At 48.4% G+C, this 19,555-nt stretch overlaps 1 protein-coding gene across 2 annotated transcripts; it reads left to right on the forward strand.

Moving 5' to 3' along the window:
- Positions 1-5,797: 5,797 nt before the first annotated feature.
- CDK1 (cyclin dependent kinase 1) lies at positions 5,798-16,146 on the forward strand. 2 transcript variants are annotated; one of them, XM_081955736.1, is made up of 8 exons: positions 5,798-5,901; positions 6,934-6,988; positions 7,690-7,846; positions 9,204-9,327; positions 9,813-9,983; positions 11,009-11,172; positions 11,711-11,852; positions 15,803-16,146. In XM_081955736.1, the coding sequence occupies exons 2-8, from the start codon at positions 6,952-6,954 to the stop codon at positions 15,917-15,919; spliced, it is 912 nt and encodes a 303-aa protein (XP_081811862.1). In that variant the 5' UTR covers positions 5,798-5,901; positions 6,934-6,951; the 3' UTR covers positions 15,920-16,146. The 2 variants fall into 2 exon arrangements, with proteins under 2 accessions (XP_081811862.1, XP_081811861.1); XM_081955735.1 differs by lacking the exon at positions 5,798-5,901 and adding an exon at positions 6,410-6,507.
- Positions 16,147-19,555: the final 3,409 nt, after the last annotated feature.

Consider the following 19,555-nt stretch of genomic DNA (forward strand, 5'->3'; position numbering starts at 1 on the left):
GTGCTTTTACAGCCCTCTCTAAGCAGTTTTAGAGTCAGCCTCTTGCCCCCAACAATCTGGGTCCTCATTTTTACCCACTTTGAAGGATGGAAGGCTGAGTCAACCTTGAGCCAGTCAGGATCAAACTCCAGACTGTGGACAGAGTTAGCCTGCAATACTTCATTCCAACGACTGCCTAGAATAGAAATAGAATTTAGACTTATATACCGCTTCATGGAGCTTTACAGCCCTCTGTAAGTGGTTTACAGTCAGCCTCTTGCCCCCAACAATCAGGATCCTCATTTTACCCACCTCGGAAGGATGGAACAACCTTGAGCCAGTGACATTTGAACTGCCAAACTGCAGCTAGCAGTAAGATGAAGTAGCCTGCAGAATTGCACTATAACCACTGCGCTGCCTCAGCTCTTCCAAGATCATCGAAGCCATGGACCTGTGACCAAGGGAAGAGGGGAGACAGCAAGTCTTGTGACAGAACAGTATGTTATAAATGATGTCTCTCAAGACGCCAACACCCTGGGGGTAATCAGGGGTCCAGGGTGAGGGAATCTGCACATTCTTTCCTCCATCAGTTGGGGTTTATGCCCTCCCAAAACAGATGTTCATGCATATCCAGGTGAGAGCCTGCACCCTCAACTGAACATCTGGATTTCAGTTTTGCCACCCAGCACAGGCCCTTCTCTTCTAAGAGAAAAGCAGGTTCTTTCCCTCTGTGGGTGGGAGAAGAGATACCAGCAGGTGTCTTAGCAAAACCAATTGCAAAGCAGTGCAAGGGTAGGATTTGAGGTGGCAGCCTGGTTCCTGCTCCTCCTTGCGCCCAGAGGTCACAGAACAAATTCCCTGAATGTGGCTTTCGGCGACAGGCGGCCTTTTCTCTCTCCTTCCCCCTTCACTAACATTTCACTTCCATCCAACCCATTTGCTTCCTACTTCTCCAGCCCCCCCCCCCCCCATCAACCCCAGCCAGGACAAGGAAAGCTTAGCCTAAAACTTCTCTGGGACATCCGCTGAGTCAATAACTTCCTTTCACATTGCCCTCAAAGAGTTTTGAGAGCTGCTGTGAGCCTCTGTCTGCTGCTAAGCCAACATATATGCACAAGGAAGAGGGGACGTAAGGCCCTTGCTTTGTACTGGTTTCTGTGTTGGGGTTTTATACTTGGAAGCCACCAAGAATGAGTTGGGCAGCTATATCAACAACTACTACTACTACTACTACTACTACTACTTCTTCTTCTTCTTCTTCTTCTTCTTCTTCTTCTTCTTCTTCTTCTTCTTCTTCTTCTTCTTCTTCTTCTTCTTCTTCTTCTTCTTCTTCTTCTTCCATATTCGTCATTGGACGTTGGCAATCATGTTAGCAATCCTATTTTTGTCAACAGCCAGTTGAAAGGGTACTGCTGAGTTTTGTCCAAATCACTCCCTTAGATTTTGAAGCCATGATGTTGTTCTTCTGCCTGGACTCTGTTTGCCTTCAATCTTTCCTTGGAGGATTAAGTGAAAGATGCTGTATTTTTCTAGTGTCACATCAGATGTCCAAAGTATTCTAACTTTCCCTTGTTAATGGCTTTGATGATTTCCAGGGGTGAAATTCAGCAGGTTCTGACAGGTTCTGGAGAACCGGTAGCAGAAATTTTGAGTAGTTTGGAGAACCAGCAAATGCCACCTCTGGCTGGCCCCAGAGTCGGGTGGGAATGGGGATTTTGCAGTATCCTTCCCCTGCCATGCCCACCAAGCCACGCCCACAGAAACGCTAGTAAAAAAAAATTGAATTTCACCACTGATGATTTCCCTTGGCTTTCCCAGGCGACTTATCATCTCCTCATTTGTGATTTTGTCAACCCAGCTGATACGTAACAGCCGCCTGTAAATCTACATTTCAAATGCTCCTAGTTTCTTCTTCTTCTTTCTGTCACAGACCAACTCTCCACTCTGTAGAGCAGGATAGAAAAGATGTAACATCTGAGAAGCCTGATTTTCAGTCTTAGGCTTACGTCGTGACTGCAGAAGACCTTTCCATTTTGAAGAATGCGGGCATCTATATAAACTTTCTAAATAAAAAATAAATGAAAATGTCTTCCCTTTACTACAATTCCATTCCAGTTTGGGTGTATCATTACATTAGAGGGTAAATCCCTTGAGATCGTGATTTTCCATACAAAATGGATTCTCCAGCCGCTTATCCAGATACAGCACTGAAAGAAATGAGGAAGTAAGTGGACAGGAGGGGTTGCATTTGCAGAACCAATAGCAATAACAACAGCATTTAGGCTTGTATACCGCCCCATAGTGCTTTGCAGCACTTTCTGGGCAGTTCACAAAGTTGGCACATTGCCCCCCAACAATCTGGGTCCTTATTTTACCCACATCAGAAGGATGGAAGGCTGAGTCAACCTTGAGCCTCTCAGTATCGAACTGTTAGCAGTAGGCAAAGTTAGCCTGCAATACTGCATTCTACCCACTGCACCACCAGGGCTCTCATAATCAATAATCAATTTTACTAAATGTAATCTATTGTGATTTTGATTATTGATCATCTCCTTCAGGATTGGACCCAGCACATTTGCCACCCAACATTATTATGTTGCAAATACCACAATGCAGTTAGGTCCATCTGTGAGCAACACAAATGGACTTTTAAAAGTGTTTTCATTTGGTCACCTCCCCAATCCTTTTCTCTTTGTTCACTACCATGTATAGAAAAATCTTCAAGATTTCTTGGCAAATCTATCCAAACGTAGCATGGTACGTTAAAAGATAGAGTAACACAACACCCACAACTGCTTACAATAACTCAGCTATGGGAATTGAGCATTACAACTGTAAAGCAGAGGAACAGAAAGTCTGAGAATGTCTCAGTGGGGAATATATTTTGTGATAATGTGGTGTGAGGTACTCACACTAAACGGAATCAGTCTCAGCTCTGTAGTAATTTTGCAGCAGTAGTGAAATTCTGCTTTATTGTTTAGAAAGATACTCTGCCTTTCTGCCGAAACGAGCCAGCTAATAATAATAAAATAGAGATTACACCGAAGTTGTAAAAATCAAAACACGTAACTAAAAAAGGAATATACAACACAACTTTTTTTGTACAGTATGTAGCTCATCAAGCCAATTAACTCAACCAAGGAATATCCTTTGGGAAGGGAGGCCCTGCGCTGGCAGAGGCAGGGAGGAGCTGCATTTCCCAGGGAGGGGGAATCCCTGGGCTTCCCTGCCAGAGGGACCTCTCCTGCCTTCCCTCCAACATGGCAGGATCCCAAGAAGCATCAGGCCCTGGTGTAGATCTGGGCATGGGGTGTGGATTTTTCTAGAAACTAGATCCCAGTTGGGGCCTTGAAGCAGGCTAAAAATCACTCCAGTGAAATAACAAGGAAGGCTGGGTGGGGGGAGGCTGGTCAGTGGCAACACCCCAGAATTTGGCTTTCAAAGCCTCTTCCACTTTCCACCCCAGATTGTCCACCAAGGTGAAGACAGATAGAAATAAAGGGGAGAAGGTCCATGACATCCAGAAGCCTGGAGCCGAGATATCATGACCTGCTCTAGGCCGTCATAGAAGTTTTCAGAGATAGTCAAAAATTATCCCACTTACAGAGGGCTGTAACTAAAGTCTTTCTTATCCATTTTTCTGACCCTGGTCTTGAAAACAAAACCATTAATTCTCCCTCAGTTGGGCATCTCTTCATAAATTGTCTCCATGTCTTCTGCCACAGCAAGTGCAATGGAACCATAATCTCTTTCTCTCTCTCTTCTTTTTAACCTGATTGAGATTCTTCAATAGGCCAGCTTGGCTTAGGCATCAACATTGTGTAAAAAGCAGAATATACTTTCTGTTTCCTTTACAGAAGCATCATTACTGCAAGGGAATATAATATGTGCACTAGAGACAAAACTACATTGAATCCCGCAGCTGTAGAGAACAAAAGTTCCTTGTGATGGCAGTCTTGGAGGATTCCTGGCCATCAGTAGAAGGACCATCCTATGTTGGGCTGTTGGCTGATAGGGGAACAAGGTCCTCAGTGTTTAGGCCTGTGAAGAAGAGCCACCACATGGAACCAGGAGAATAGCCCACAAGCAGAAAGACCTGGAAAGGTTCAGTCTAGAAGACTCATCTATACTACAGATTTAAGTCTCTGCTGCAGACAAGACAATCGCTGCACAAAGTTTAAAAAAACTAACACAGAAGAGAAAAGGAAGCGGCTGAGAAGCAAGCAACCCACTTCTCCAACGTTGCTGATCACATTAGTTATTTTGGAGAACAATTGCCTTTGTTGTCCAGTAGAGGGCAGAGCATACTGCATATACTCTGCCCTCTACTGGACAAGCAGCTCAACTGTTCTGTTCTCCAAAATAACTAATCCAGTAATTAGGATGTTTCTATAACTCCTTCTGTAACTTCAGCATTAAAATAAGAATTGCCTCCATTCAACTCCCCAATATTTAAACTTTGCTTCAACTGTATATAATACAGTAAACCAAGAAAGAATGATAGTGGGTACATTTTAAAACTGATAACAAGTTTGTTGTCCTCCATTTGGCTCTAAACATAACACTGTTCCTTTACAGAAGCCTGTTCCTACCCATCTTGGGAATCAAAGCCTTTGAAGCAAAAAAATAAAAATGAAGACACAACTTTTCACTCACTATAAGCTATTTTGCTACTGAAAAATCTGTGTGGCGATTGCCACCAAGGCAGGCGTAGAGTTGGCTGCTGGTTCTCTTCTGCTCAATGCTCTGTGCAAAGAGGCTGATTTGGGGGTGGGCCTTGGCTCTGCCAGACTTACCAGCTCCTAAGAGACGGGCCATGGTTGGCAGTGAGTCATCAGAGGAGAGACCCCGCCTGGACTCTAGAGAGAATTTGTCCCGATTCCTCTACACGCAGGACCTTCCTTTGGCAGTGTTCATGCTTCTCTAAATGTCACTCCTGAAGATTACTAGATTCTTTCCAAGTGTTTGGTGTGACAGATAAAGGTAAAGGTTCCCCTCGCACACAGGTGCTAGTCATTCCCAACTCTAGGGTCATCTCCGTTTCAAAGCCGAAGAGCCAGCATTGCCCGAAGCCGTCTTTGTGGTCATGTGGCTGGCATGACTAAATGCCGAACGGAACGCTGTTACCTTCCCACCAAAATGGTCCCTATTTTTCTACTTGCATTTTTACATGCTTTCAAACTGATAGGCTGAGAGAAGCTGGGACAAGTAATGGGAGTTCATTGTGTTACGCGGTGCTGAATTGCCGACTTTTCTAATTGACAACCTCAGTGTCTTAGCCACTGAGCCACCATGTCCCTGGTGTGACAGATACAATTGGAAGCAACTGCAAATCGTTTCTAAGATGTGATTTCACAAACACACAGGCTGCTGTTTGGGCAAACCGAAATAAAATGAAGCTTCTATCAGGCCTGGTGCGTATTTCCTTGGCAAAAGTTGAGCCACGCTTCTCCCTTTGAAGACTTCCCAGGAACAGCTGCCTGAGGAGAAGCAGCCGGAAAGCCCTGGGAGCGCAAGACTGCCACCCTTTGCCAAGCCAGAGCAATTGCCAGCTGTTTATTCCAAGCCTCCGGAGACGCCCGAAACGCATGACAGCCACAACTGCGCCCCTTTGCCCAACTCTCAGCATTCTGGAAAAGTTTTGACAACTTTGCCAACTTCTGCTGGCAAGGCCGACCCAGCCAGGCAGAAGCGCCTTTGCAAGAAGCCTGGGCTGCCGGGAAGAGCCTGCCTTCCAGGGCCCATCATCCCCGGCCCTGCTGCCAGGAGCGCAGCGAAGGGGCAGAGGCACGTCAGGCGGGGGGGCGGGGGGTAGAAGAGCAGCGACCGCCGGAAGAGGCGGGAAGGAGCGCACCCGCAGACGAGCCGTCTTAGGATCAGAGGCTGCGCGGCTCCTCGCTCCGTCCTTCGGGAAGCGTCCAGGTGAGTTCGCCCCCTCGCCTCGCCGGGCCTCTGCAGGCGGGAAGGCGGGGAGGGAGGCGGGGAGGGTCTGGCGGGCCAGGCAGCCCCTCCGTCCAGCCAAGACCCCGGGGGGAGGGAGGGAGGTCCGGCTGCCCTTCCAGCGGACGGGGGGCTGCAGGGGCTGCCCGCAGTCGGGGCGCGCCAGGAGCGTCCGGGGAACGTGAGCCCAGCCCCCGGGGGTCTCCTTCCAAGCGGCACGGAGGAGTCGCGTGCAGAGGGAGGAGAATGGGGGAAGGCAACAGCGTCCCGGGCGCCCCCTCACCGGCCTTTTCCGGACGGGGAGCTGCGCCCTGCCTGCGACCGCCTGCCCGGCCCGGGCTCTTGCAAGGACGGAGAGCAGCAGCAGCAGCAGCGCCGGCTCGCCTAGCCAGGCTCGCCCGCTCCGGGCCCCCGCTTTGCCGCCGCGCGCCGATTGGCCCGTTTGAAAGCGGCGGCGCGGCGTCATTGGCGGGCGGGCGGCGGCGGAGCGACGCGGTTAATTTGAATCTGCCGGCGTTGCTCGCAGGGCGGCTGTGGCTCTTTCGGTCCGGGAGGCTCTTGCGCCGCGGAGGCACCGGCGGAGGAGCGGTAAGGGAGGCGCCCGCGGGCGCCAGGCTGCAAGGCCCGGGGAACAGGCGGCCCCCCGCCGTTATCCAGGCCAGCAAGCGAGGCGCCGGGCCCTCCCGCTGAGCGCTCGGCCCGGTGGCCCCCTCCCTCCGCCCCATGTGCCTGGGGAGTTTGTGCCCGGGATGCAGCTGCGAGAAGGATATTCCTCGATGTGTCCCCGGGGAAGTGACTTGGGGCCGGGCAGGCCTTTCCCAGGCGCTGCAGAGCTGCGTCTAATGGAGGGGGGGGGGGCTTTGCTGGGCAGCTCTTGACTGAAGGCAGGGGTCCCAGGGAGGAAAAGCAGCTGAGTTGGGTAGAGGAGGGCCTGTTGCCTCCCTGGGTGGGGGAAAACAAAGTATCCAAAGAGGGAAAATTGGCTACAAATGTTTCTCTCCTTGGTTCTTTCAGCTCAAATCTGTTGGAGTGATGGACGACTACACCAAGATAGAAAAGATTGGTGAAGGTAGGTTCCCCCTCCCCACCCTATCTGCTCCTCTGAGGCTTCCTACTTGTCTCTCCTGGAATTAGGCTGCAGAGAAGCATATGGGATGAAAGTTCTTGGAAATAAATGAATAAATGGGACAGAGGCTGTAGCAGCCAAAAGTTGCATTCCTTCCCCTTGGAGATGCCATGGAGCTTTGCAGCTTTTGAGAAAGTAGAGATCCACATCTCTACTTTCTCCCGGGAGCCCGACTTTTAATAACCAAACAACCAAAATTGTGGGAGATTAACACACCCTTGCACGATTGCGGTATACCCACCAAAAATCTTGCAAGAGAAAGCACAGAGTAGTTGCTTTGGGGAACACAATGGTCATCTTTGTGATTGACATCCTTAGTTCCTTGGAAGACAATATTTTGGCCTTGGTCAATTTGTTTTGGGCTCTTGCTGCACGAACTGACTCACTGCAAATTGTCCCTTGGCAGTACCTTTCATTTGGTAAATCGGATGCCTTTTCTCTTCCTGTGAGCTTCTGGAAGGAATTGGGGGGGGGGAGGGGCTTTGTGTGCTCTCCAAATCCATCCCTCTCATGTGCCAAGTTGCTTTATTTGATGTTCTTTCTTGGCTTCCCTCTACCAAGCCTTGGCAACCCCTCCTGACGCTTCATCCAGAATTACAAAGTCAACCAACACACACACACATTGCCTTTTCCCCTTGTGCTAGGAACGTATGGCGTGGTGTACAAAGGCAAGCACAAGGCCACTGGCCAAGTGGTGGCCATGAAGAAAATCCGCCTGGAAAGCGATGAAGAGGGTGTCCCCAGCACGGCCATCAGGGAAGTTTCCCTGCTGAAAGAGCTACACCATCCCAACATTGTGTGGTGAGTGTCACCCTCTGGCTCCATTGGGCAAAGAGGAGGCTTTGTGTATGTGGGGAGCGACACCCCTCTTGCTTTTTCACAGGGTTTACACAAACAGACGTCCCAAATAAGCCTCCTTCACGAAATGCAGGCAATATCAGTACATGTCGAGTACAGATAGTGCTTGACATGGCCACAATTGGGACCAGAATTTCTGTTGCTAAGAAAGGCAGTTTATTAAACTGTGCCCAATTTTACTACCGTACCTTTGGTTGTTAAGCAAATGATCACAGCTGTTAAGTGAATTACACAGGGCGCAAGTGAGTCCAGCTTTCCCCATTGACTTCACTTGTCAGATGCTGGCTGGGAAGGTTGCATATGGCGACCTCAGGACCCTGGCACACTGCAGCAGGGGTGTCAAACTCAAGGCCCCCGTCCCACATCCGTCCCACAGAGTGCTTAGATCTGGCCCACCCTGGAAACAGAGAAGGGCCGGCCCATGGTGCCTCTACCGGCAAAAACGGGGCTACAACTGGGCCTCCTGGGCTCAGTTTTCACTGGCAGAGAGCTGCAGGAGGCCATCACGGCTGAAAACGGAGCCTCGATGAGGTGCCCCCCCCCCAAGGCCAAACACAATCCTGATGTGGCCTTCAATGAAATTGAGTGTGACACCCCTGCACCACAGTCTCTGTGAATACATGCTGATCCACCCGTTTCCGCCCTTGAACCTTCAGATCTCCATGGCAGAAACACTATGGTTAAACTCAGGAGTTGAGTTTCTGAGACGGTGGAGCTCTTCTTTGCAACTGGACTGCCGCCCACTTGAGCCAGGCTTCTTTCCAAGGGGAGGGGCTTGGGGGGTTATGCTGCAGGGGGTTGATTTTATGGATAAGGATGGATGCTAATTGATCCCACCGTGTCTATTTGCACCTGGTGTGGTTCTGCCTTATTGCTACAAAACGTTTATTTAGTTAACTGGGAATACATCTAATGGGCTAGTAAAATTTCTTGCTTTTGAATGTTTATGTTGGCCTTTCCAGGGGGAAATGCAGAGAATATTAAGTGGAACAGGCGTTTGCATGGTATGAAAAATAAATGAAAATGTCTACACTGTTGCTGTAACAGCTTCTAGACATTATGCTAAACGAGATGTGTTTAATCTCCTCCAGAGTCGCCATTACTTCTCCCTGGCCCTTCCCTGCAGTGGGAGCATCTGAACAAACCAGAGAAGAGTATTAACGAATGAGACAATTAGAGAATCATTAATTTGGCACTTTGTGGGGAATGAGAGCTTGCAGAGTAGTTGAGAGGGAACTGTTGTGCTGACTAGAGTGAAGGAGTTTGAGTTCTCTTCATTTGTTCAAATAAATCTCTTTAGTCTTCAGGATGTGCTTATGCAAGACTCAAGGCTTTACCTTATCTTTGAATTTCTTTCCATGGATCTCAAGAAATACTTGGATTCTATTCCATTGGGACAATATTTAGATCGTATGCTCGTTAAGGTAAGAAAGAGTAAAACAAAACAAAACGGAGGGTCTGGAAAAATGTTCTTTTCTAGTTCATTTCTGCCACGAGCCTCTTAAAGTTGAGATTGGTGGAAGCAGCGCAAAAAGCATGTGGGTGCTTATAAAAAGTCATGGTCTTTTGGGGGGGTTTGGCCAAGGAATCCCTGCTTGTGAACTGCAAAGCGCCCCATCAGTTAAAGGCAGCTGTTGTGGAGTTCAACATGTGCCAAATAAGCTTAGATTTCCTTGTTGCTTTTGCAAAGTATCTGTCATCCATAATGACTCCTTGCTGAACGAGTCTTCACACAATCCTAGGACTTACAACAGGCTGGCACCGGGAATGCAAGTATGCAACCTTAGTGTTGCCTGATGCATGTCCATGCCTCATTTAACGATGCTGATTGGCTGTGGGTGCTACAGATGGTTCTCTTGGGAGGAGACGCGACCACTTTCTGAAGTCTTTGCTCTTGCAATTCTTTCAGAGTTACTTGTACCAAATCTTGCAAGGTATCGTGTTCTGCCATTCAAGAAGGGTTCTGCATAGAGACCTGAAACCTCAGAACCTGTTAATTGATGACAATGGTGTGATTAAACTAGCCGACTTCGGGCTGGCACGCGCTTTCGGCATCCCCGTGCGTGTCTATACACACGAGGTAAGGGTGGCTCTGCCTTCAGGACCAGATCTTCTCTGAAGAGGTTGAAGCACTTCCCTTGGGGAGGCGGGGGGCAGGGCCCAATGGGGAGAGGATACGGACACGCTGCAGATGGGGCCACTGGGAGTGGAAGGCGCTTCCCAAGATGGGCCCTGGGTGAGCAAGTTTTGGCAACAGTGAATGCCAGTCGTGTTCAACTTGAAATGGCCCTAAATCTACCGTATTTTTTTGGAGTAAAAGACGCACCTTTCCCCCCTAAAAGGGTGAAAATCTGGATGTGTCTGATACACTGAATACAGCATTTTTGGCCTACTGAAACCCCACCCCCTTTGCAACAATGGCCATGCAGAGCCTTTAGGAGGCTTCCAGAGTGCTCTTGGGGGCAAAAACGAGCAAAAATAGCCCATTTTTGCCCACCAGCCCTCTACAAGCCTTCCAAACCCTCTGCATGCCCCCCCCTTTTTTTTTTTTGCAAAAGGCCCATTTTTGTGAAAAACAGTCTGTTTTTTGCTCGTTTTTGTGGGGGGAGGCAGCCCCCAGGAACAAGAGCCTCCCAAAGCTCTGCATGCCCTTTGTTTTTGCAAAAAACTTTTTTTTAAAAAATTACCTCTTCAAAATCATGGTGCGTCTTATACTCCGGTGCGTCTTATAGTCCAAAAATGCGGTAGCTTCCCTTTTTTTTTTCTTTTGGAAACAACGGTGCTAACATGAGCTTGTTGAAGGGGGAAAATGGGCCTTAATCATTCATCCTGAACAGTTCAGGTGGTAGTCGGCTCCGGTCCAAACCTGCCTCTTAAATTTATGAGGCTCAAGCAGAAGGATGCTACCAGCAATCCTTTTGTGACTTGGATGATAATCCTACCCAGCACTTCCAAAATATGTGTGTGTGTGTGTTTGTTTTAAATCAGGAGCCTCCAGCCATGGCAACTGGGAGTTGAAGTCCGCAAGTCTTAAAGTTGCCAAGGTTGGAGGCCCCTGATTTAAATAGCAGGTAAAAATCTTCTAATTGCTGATTTCCTTTCTAGGTTGTCACCTTGTGGTACAGATCCCCAGAGGTCTTGCTTGGCTCTGCCCGCTATTCTACTCCTGTAGATATATGGAGCATCGGGACCATCTTTGCAGAAATGGCCACCAAGAAGCCGCTCTTCCACGGGGATTCAGAAATCGACCAGCTCTTCCGGATCTTCAGGTATCAAGGCAAACAATCGGCTGGGCAAGAAGAATCTGTGGCTTGTGTGTGTGTGTGTGTGTGTGTGTGTGTCTTTTGCACGCTCTTCCTTTGAGATAGGCACCTGTGGCATCCCCTGATGAATTGGGATTGGTCTGCTCATGATTCCTAGCCATTCTCACGGCAGACAGCTCTACAGGTGGTTGTATCCTAGAACACCTGCTGGGTTACTATGTCCCTCCTGCTGGACCAATGGAAGCAAAATTATATTTCCCACCCAGAAGGTGGCTGCCCATTTCTTCCCATCTTCTGGGGTGCCCAGATGATACGGAAAGACAGACCCACACAGGCACAGCTAAATGCTGATGTTGCCAAGGCCACAAAGTTTCAGTGTCAATTTGTGACAGGGAGGTGGGAGGGGGAGCCTCAACCAGCTGCCCTTCACCCTCCAAGGGTGGGACTCCGAAAGCCTCCCTCCCTCCCTCCCTCCCTCCCTCCCTCCCTCCCTCTGTGGTCTCTATGAGGGCAGATTCAACCCACTCTTTTCTCTCCCTGGCAGAGCATTGGGGACCCCCAACAATGACGTCTGGCCAGAAGTAGAATCCTTGCAGGATTACAAGAACACCTTCCCCAAATGGAAACCCAGCAGTCTGGCATCTCAGGTGAAGAATCTGGATGATGAAGGCCTCGATCTGCTCTCTGTAAGTGACAGCCTCACTCTTCTTCTGTGGGATCTGGGATTTTTCTTTTGGGTGTGAAACCTTTCACTGCTTATCCAAGTACCGTATTTTTTTGGAGTATAAGACGCACTACAATTTCGAAGAGGTAAGTAAGAAAAAAAGTTTTTTTTCCTCCCTGGCCCCCCACACTCTGCAGGCTTCAGCAGGGCTGGGGGGAGGAGGCAAAAATGCCCTCTTTTTTGTAGAAAATGGACCATTTTTCGCAGAAATGGGGATATTTTTGCCTTCCCTCAGTCCTGCTGAAGCCTACTGAGTACTTCTAGGGGCTTGGGAAAGGCAAAAACGCCTCAGTTTTTGCAAAAAAATGGCCTGTTTTTCAGCCCTTTTTCAAAAAAAATAGGATGCAGGAGTGGGACTTTGGGAGGTCAAAAATGGCTATATTCAGTGTATAAGACGCACCAACATTTCCACACTCTTTTGGGGGGGGGGGGAAGGTGAGTCTTATACTCTGAAAAATACGGTACCTTGAGTCTGACCTGTAGGGTCCCTCTAACCAATTTGCTGAGACTGGATAAATAGCAAAATGTTTCAAACTGAAAAGAAAAAGATGTCTAGTGGTTATAGCTCAACTTCCAGACAACTCTAGCTGGATGACTGAGAATCTTCATCCCCAACTGCACACCATTGAAAAGGCCCCATCCTCAAAATGGGCCTTTTGATTCTTCTGAAGGGGAAACGAGATCTCTCTCTCTCTCTCTCTCTCTCTTGGTTGTTAGACTGGGTAGCCAAGGCACTGAGCAGAAAGCAGGTGGTCAGGCTTGAGAAAATTGGCTGCAGGTCTGCAAATTGGTTTGGTGAATAGTTGCTTGGAGAAACCAGGATTTATAGTAGGTTATATTTACAAATAGTTTTTGTTGTAGCCATTTGTTTCAAACCCAACTATCCCTAATACAGGCAATAGAATAATAGGGTTGGAAGGGACCTTGGAGGTCCTTTAGTCCAACCACCACTTCAGACAAATGGTTATCCAACATCTTAAAAGCTTCCACTGTTGGAACATCCACAACTTCTGGAGGCAAGTTGTTCCACTGATTAATTGTTCTCACAGGAAATTTCTCCTCAGCTCTGTTTCCACCCATTGCTTCTTGTTCTATCCTCAGGTGCCTAGGAGAATAGTTTGACTCCCTCTTCTTTGTGGCAACCCTTGAGATATTGGAACACTGCTATCATGTCTCCCCTAGTCCTTCTTTCTCTTAAGCTAAACATACCCAGTTCTTGCAACCGTTCTTCATATGTTTTAGTCTCCAGTCCCCTAATCATCTTTGTTGCTCTTCTCTGCACTCTTTCTAGAGTCTCCACGTTGTTTTTTTACATCATGGCGACCAAAAGCGTGATGTCTGCTGTTAGGATAACAGTTTGGTTGGCTTGTTCCTTCTAGATTAAGGGAAATGTAGCTCCTAATGATGGAATCCTTGACTGTTAACACAGTTATTTTAATCATAAAATAGGGTTTTCCTGAGCCAGGCGCATGCAAATGAGGTGCATTTGTATAATCTGCCAGAGGAAAGGCTTCACAGATTTTAACAGAGTTGGAAGGGACCTTGTAGGTCATCTATTTCAACTCCTCCCCAAGCAGGAGGCCCTACACCCATGATGGTGAACCTATGGCCCGCGTGCCACAGGAGGCACATGGAGCCATATTTGGTGGCAAACCAGCCATCAGCTGATTTTTCACCCTTCCAGGGGGCCAGGAGAGGCCATTCTTTGTCCTCCTTGGGCTTCAGGAAAGCCTCTGAAGGCTGGGGAGGGCAAAAAACGGGCCCAACTGGAAGTTGAGGAACGATCCATTTCCGGCTTCGGGAGGGCCTCCGTAGCCTGGGGAGGGGTGGTGCGCGCATGCGCAAGTGGGCGGAGAGGGGCATACACACGTGCAATTTTGGCACACTATAAGGAAAAGGTTCGCCATCACTGCCTTACACACCATTTCTGACCGATGGCAGTCCAGTCTCTTCTTGAAAGCCTCCAGGGATAAAGCTCCCACAACTTCCGGTGGCAACTTCTGTTCCATTTGCTGATTGTTCCCACTGTCAGAAAGTTCCTCCTTAAGGTGCCCGGAAGGGCTCTGTTCGATGAGATCCCATCCTGAGTTTTCCTTCATTCAGCATTTTCTTTCTAGCCTCTTCCCACATGTGCAGGATCAGGGTGTGTTTTTTTTTGATCAATGGGGTGTCTGTTTTCTCCAGCTGCAGGGGATCGTCAGGATGGCTCAATAAGTCACTAGTACTCTAGTATATATTTGTGGTTCTGGATTTCCATGGTCCAACTTCTCATGAAGTTCTGTAGGATGGCAGTCCCCAACCCTTTTGGCACCAGGGGCCAGTTTCATGGAAGATAATGTTCCCACGGACCGGAGCGGGAGGGGAGTGTGCAACCTAGATCCCACATACTGTATGCGCAGTTTCCCTCGCCAGCCACTCGCCTCCAAATGTGCAGCCCAGTTCCTAAGAGGCCACAGGGCTTGGCAACCCCTGTGTAGGACAAAGCTCAAAATTGCCATCTATTATTTGTTCTACTGTCCAGAAGACATTGTATTTCTCACCTTGCATTAGGTGAAGGAGTTGACCGGTAGCTGTAGGGCGGTCACCACTCCCTTTTCTCTGCTCAACATCCACATAGGGCGACTGTGATTCTGCCATAGGGCTTGGGTCCCAACCAATATAACAGCTACCCAGCACCTTTCCCATCGGGGCCACTGGCTTCCCTGCCCTACTTTATTGGGGCTAACAGTTTAGACCAGCGGTGTCAAACTCAAGGCCTGTGGACCAAGGCCAGCCTGGAAATAGCAATGGGCCAGCCCACAGTGCCTCTGGCAGCCAAGATGGAGTCGGGGCCATGCAGAGCACTCCTCTGCTCCATTTTAGCCAGCAAGGGGCTGCAGGAGGCCATTCAGGCCAAAAACAGGTTGCGGGGGCCATACGCACCCCCTGTGCCCCCGTTTTGGCTGGCAGGGTGCTGCAGGAGGCGTCCCGTCTCCTCTCCCCTCCCCCTCGCCAGCCTACAGAAAACTGCAATGCTGATCCGGCCCTCGAAGACATCCGGTTTGACACCCCTCGTTTAGGCCCTTTGAATTGGTCGATTACACATTGGCCTGCTGCAGGGCAAGTGACCTCGCACTTTCAAGAACCCCCTTGGGCTCCAGAGGTACATTTAGAAAGTGAAAATGGGGGTTAGTTGCACCCAGTGCCTTGCTTGTGAGGGTCACACGCTCATGGGCAGAGGGAGGGAAAAAGCCTCCACAGACAATAATCCGAGGATATTTTCTTCCTGTCTCTGATGCTTTGTTTTACCTGGCCCTGCCCTCTGAGTCAGCTATTCTGTGGCCATTTTATGGCATCTCAGCAGCAAAATTGGCTGCAGAGATTGGAGACCTTCTGAACTGGGACTGAAGAGTATAGGTCCTATGATGGTGAACCTATGGCATGCCTGCCACAAGTGGCAAGTGGAGCCATTTCTTACGGCATGTGATTTTGACCTTCATTTTCAGCCGTTTTTTTTCCTTCAGGCGGCTTCCCTGAAGCCTCCGGAGGGCGAAAAACGTCTCAACACGTAAACCGGAAGTTGGAAAACTGGCCATTTTCGGCCTCCTGAGGACCTGCAGGGGAGGCCGTTTTCGCCCTCCCGGGCTCCTAGAAAGCCTCTGGAGCCTGGGGAGGGTGAAAAACAGGTCCACCATGCCATCACACACCAAAAGCGGGGAGGGGGCAGGGAGGTCATTCGCGCATGCGCGGGGGTGGGCACGCATGCACACGACCCCCTAGCGCTCCTTCCACTTTTGGCACACGATGGCAAAAAAGGTTAGCCATCCCTGGTACAGGTCCAAAGTTTCCTGCTCTACCATGGGCGCCCATCACTCTGTCCTTCCAGCCTGTGGGTGATGTGTCCCTTTTTTTTTTTTTTTTTTTTACTTGCAGAAAATGTTGATCTACGATCCTGCAAAAAGGATCTCTGGCCGTGTGGCCCTGAACCACCCTTACTTTGATGACCTGGATAAATCAAAACTCCCAGCCAACCGGCCCAAGAAATACTGACCATTGGTTTGTGGAGAAGCTGCTGCAAATGTCTTGCTGCGAGAGTATGCAGAAACTGTTGCTCTTGTTTTTTTTATATATGTCTGTCTTGATCTGTTCTAAAAGTGTAGCCCTGTTTAGTCCCGATGTAAAATCCTCTTCCAATGTAAATATTAAGGAATTCCCTCAATAAATTTGTGCACCATTAATTATTCCCACCATTATATAAATACATCCTTCAAAACTTGGGTGAGATGTTTGTTTCTTCCAGGTGCTCGCAGATGGTTGGTCTGTCTACCAGAGCCTTTAGGGCAGGGGTGTCCAAACTTGGGGACTTTAAGACTTGTGGACTTCAGCTCCCAGAATTCCTCTTTGTACAAAAAGCCGCCCCACCCCCCCCCTTTCCTAGGGAAACCAGCTGGACGAACCCGAAATTGCCAACAGCTGCAAGTCTGCCTTTGCCGAGGTCATCTTGGAGGACCTTCCACCTCCTGTAGGTGTCCCAGAGAAGTCCACGCAAGGCTTGAGGCTGGTCCTTACATGGCTCCCTTGATTGTGGGAGAGCCTGCTCAGTTCAGCTATACCTGGCTTTAGGGAAGGCGGTAGTCTCCCATCCTCTCCTCCCTGCCTGGAGAACACCTGGGCAGCCCCTGCTCTGATCTGCAACTCCCTGGCAGTGAGGACCAACCTCTAGACCAGCGGTCACCAACTGGGGGTCAATGGGCCACTGATGGTTCGCGAAAAAATGTTGGTGGTCCACAGAAAAATTATTTGCATTTTTTATATTGCACTGTCTCCCCCTTTTAAGGTCTTTTTGTGTGGGTTGGGGGGGGGGAATTCCGACTTGGGGTCTGCTTCAGCCTCCTGGTGCAGGGCTTTGGGCGAAGGCTGGAGGGAAGTGTCGCTGGTGGCAAAGAGCCGGAAGGCCTCGTTCCAGTGGGACTGCATCATGACCTGGAACTGACTGACCATCTTAGCCCATTGAGCCTCCAGGTGCTGGTACTTGGCCTTGCACTCCCTCAGGCCTTCCCTCTGCTTGGAAAGCCTATGCTCCTAATCCTCAGTGAAGTGCTTCTGCTGAGCCTCCTTCTCGGTCAGTTCCAATTTGAACAGAGCTATTTTGCCAACTCTTTCTCATGGTGGCTGCTTAGCTCCAGTGACTGCTTCCTGTTGGGGCCCTAAGGAGCCCAGTGGAGAGGCGAGGAGTGCCTGGGAGGGGAGGAGCGAGTAGAGGCCGGCGAGGTGCCCCTCGACGGGAGTGACATTGAGTTGACCACACCTACCCACCAGTCATTAGGCAGATCATATTAGTGGTCCACGGGATTTAAAATTATGAATTAAGTGGTCCCTGATGTCCGAAAGGTTGGTGGCCCCTGATCTAGATCATCAGACTGGGGAATGGTCCTCTACCTCAACTTGAAGGGCAGCAATAGAAGTTGCAGCAGACCATTGTTAATCCCATCTTCTAATTTATTCATATATATATATTGCCCCACCCTCCACCCTAACCCTCCCCCACCTCCCACACAAACCCACCCCCCTGACTTCCGCTGTATACCACTCTAACAATTCCAAACATCCCATATACTATTTACTCTGATCATCTATCGGTCTAAACATTCTTACCTAAAGACTAGATAATAACTCCTAGTCTGATATTTATTCTGTATATAATCAATCCATTTTGCCCACTCCTGTGTATATTCCTCCTGTTTCTGAGCTTTTAAGAAAGCTGAGATTTTTGCCATTTCGGCGAACCCCGCCACCTTCTGAATCCATTGATCAATTGTCGGTAAAAAATCTTTTTTCCAATGTTGCGCAATCAACAACCTAGCTGCTGTAACCATATACAAGGCCAATTTTGTTTCCCCTTTGGTAAAATCCTTAACTATACCCAATAAAAACATTTGCGGAGTGAATTGTATTCTTTTCTTAAATACATTCTGCATAACCCACCATATTTTTATCCAAAAAGCTTTCACCTTGTTACAAGTCCACCATACATGAAAAAAAGTAGCATCTAGGCACCCGCATCTCCAACATTTTGGTTGAACATTTGGGTACATGCATGATAATTTTTTAGGATCTAAATACCATCTGTAAAACATTTTATAAAAATTCTCCCTTAAATTCTGTGACTGTGTAAATTTAACATTCTGAACCCATATTTTTTCCCACGTTTCCAACATAACCACTTCACCAAAATTCTGAGCCCATTTAATCATACAATCCTTAACCAATTCATTTTCTGAGTCTCTTTCTAACAGTACATTATATATTCTTTTAACTTGTTTTGGACCAGTCTCTTTTATCTGCTTAATCAGTTCCACTTCTTTATCCATAAAACCGACCCTGCGATCTTCTTCCCATCTCTTCTGAAGCTGTATATAATGTAACCAATTTAAGGTAATTCCTTCTTCCAACAGCTGTTCCAAAGTTTTTAACTTCCATTCGCCCCCATCAGCAATAAGCACATCTTTATATAAACAACCCCCGAGTGACTTAATATTCATAATCCCCATGGTGTCTGCAAGATCCAACCAAAGCGGTATTTTATAATCCCAATTGGGCCGGTGCTTCTTCCATATTCTCATCAAGGCACTACGGAGAGCATGGTTGTTGAATACTTTATCCACCCTGTCTTCATAAAAAAGATATGCATGCCATCCCAGAGCAAGATCATGGCCTTCTATATTCAGCAATTCCATTTTTGTTTTCCCGAACCAATCTGCTACATGCGTTAATACATTGTTAAACCTTCTATTGAATGTTTGCTTCTCCTGTGAAACCCGGGATTTCAGTTACCAGCTACTTCCTGAGGTTCTCAATCCACGGAAACTCAGATTGTCACACTGCTGACAGGCAGACATTCAACCGAAGGAGCTCTGTCGAGCTGGCTTTATAGTGTTCTGTAGCAGAGGAGGAAATGAGGTCATTGCAAATGTAACCAATTCAAGTGAGAGATGGTGGCTGCTGCATCCATGACTCAACAAACCAATGTTTCAGTGTGCCATTTCCTCTTGAACCACAAGGTGTCAGCACAATACACAATCTATGTAATCATCTACCTAATGAAGGCTGGTGGGGGAGAAGGCTGCAGGATGAAGCTGAATCACCCTGGATGATTCAGGGAAGCTCGAAGGAAGATTAGAGGGGCATGTGCGCTTTTATGTGAATTTATGGGGCAGAATTAAAGGTAAGGTAAAGGTTCCCCTTGCACACATGTGCTAGTCGTTCCCGACTCTAGGGGGCGATGCTCATCTTCGTTTCAAAGCCGAAGAACCAGCACTGTCTGAAGATGTCTCTGGTCATGTGGCCGGCATGACTAAATGCTGAAGGTGTATTGAACACTGCTACCTTCCCACCAAAGGTGGTTCCTATTTTTCTACTTGCATTTTTACATGTTTTCAGACTGCTAGTTTGGCAGAAGCTGGGACAAGTAATGGGAGCTCACTCTGTTACGCAGCACTAGAGATTCGAACCACCGAACTGCCAACCTTTCTGATCGACAAACTCAGCATCTTAGCCACTGAGCCACCATGTCCCTCTGGGGCCGAATTACTACGCTTTAAAACGATTGTTTAAAAGATGGCAAACTGTTTAAAACCCTTTTCTCCCATCTCTGGTCCTGGGTTTTGCTTCCTGGGAGTAGCTGGT

The sequence above is a fragment of the Natrix helvetica genome (assembly GCF_964273705.1).
Source record: "Natrix helvetica genome assembly, chromosome: 5".
Taxonomy (NCBI): Eukaryota; Metazoa; Chordata; class Lepidosauria; order Squamata; family Natricidae; genus Natrix; species Natrix helvetica.

Excerpts from the sequence above, each read along its gene's own strand:
- CDK1 (XM_081955736.1), top strand. The coding sequence starts at position 6,952 with ATGGACGACTACACCAAGATAGAAAAGATTGGTGAAG. Across the intron at positions 9,984-11,008 it reads TGCGTGTCTATACACACGAG|GTTGTCACCTTGTGGTACAG; the intron begins GTAAGGGTGGCT and ends TTTCCTTTCTAG. Across the intron at positions 11,173-11,710 it reads CAGCTCTTCCGGATCTTCAG|AGCATTGGGGACCCCCAACA; the intron begins GTATCAAGGCAA and ends TCTCCCTGGCAG.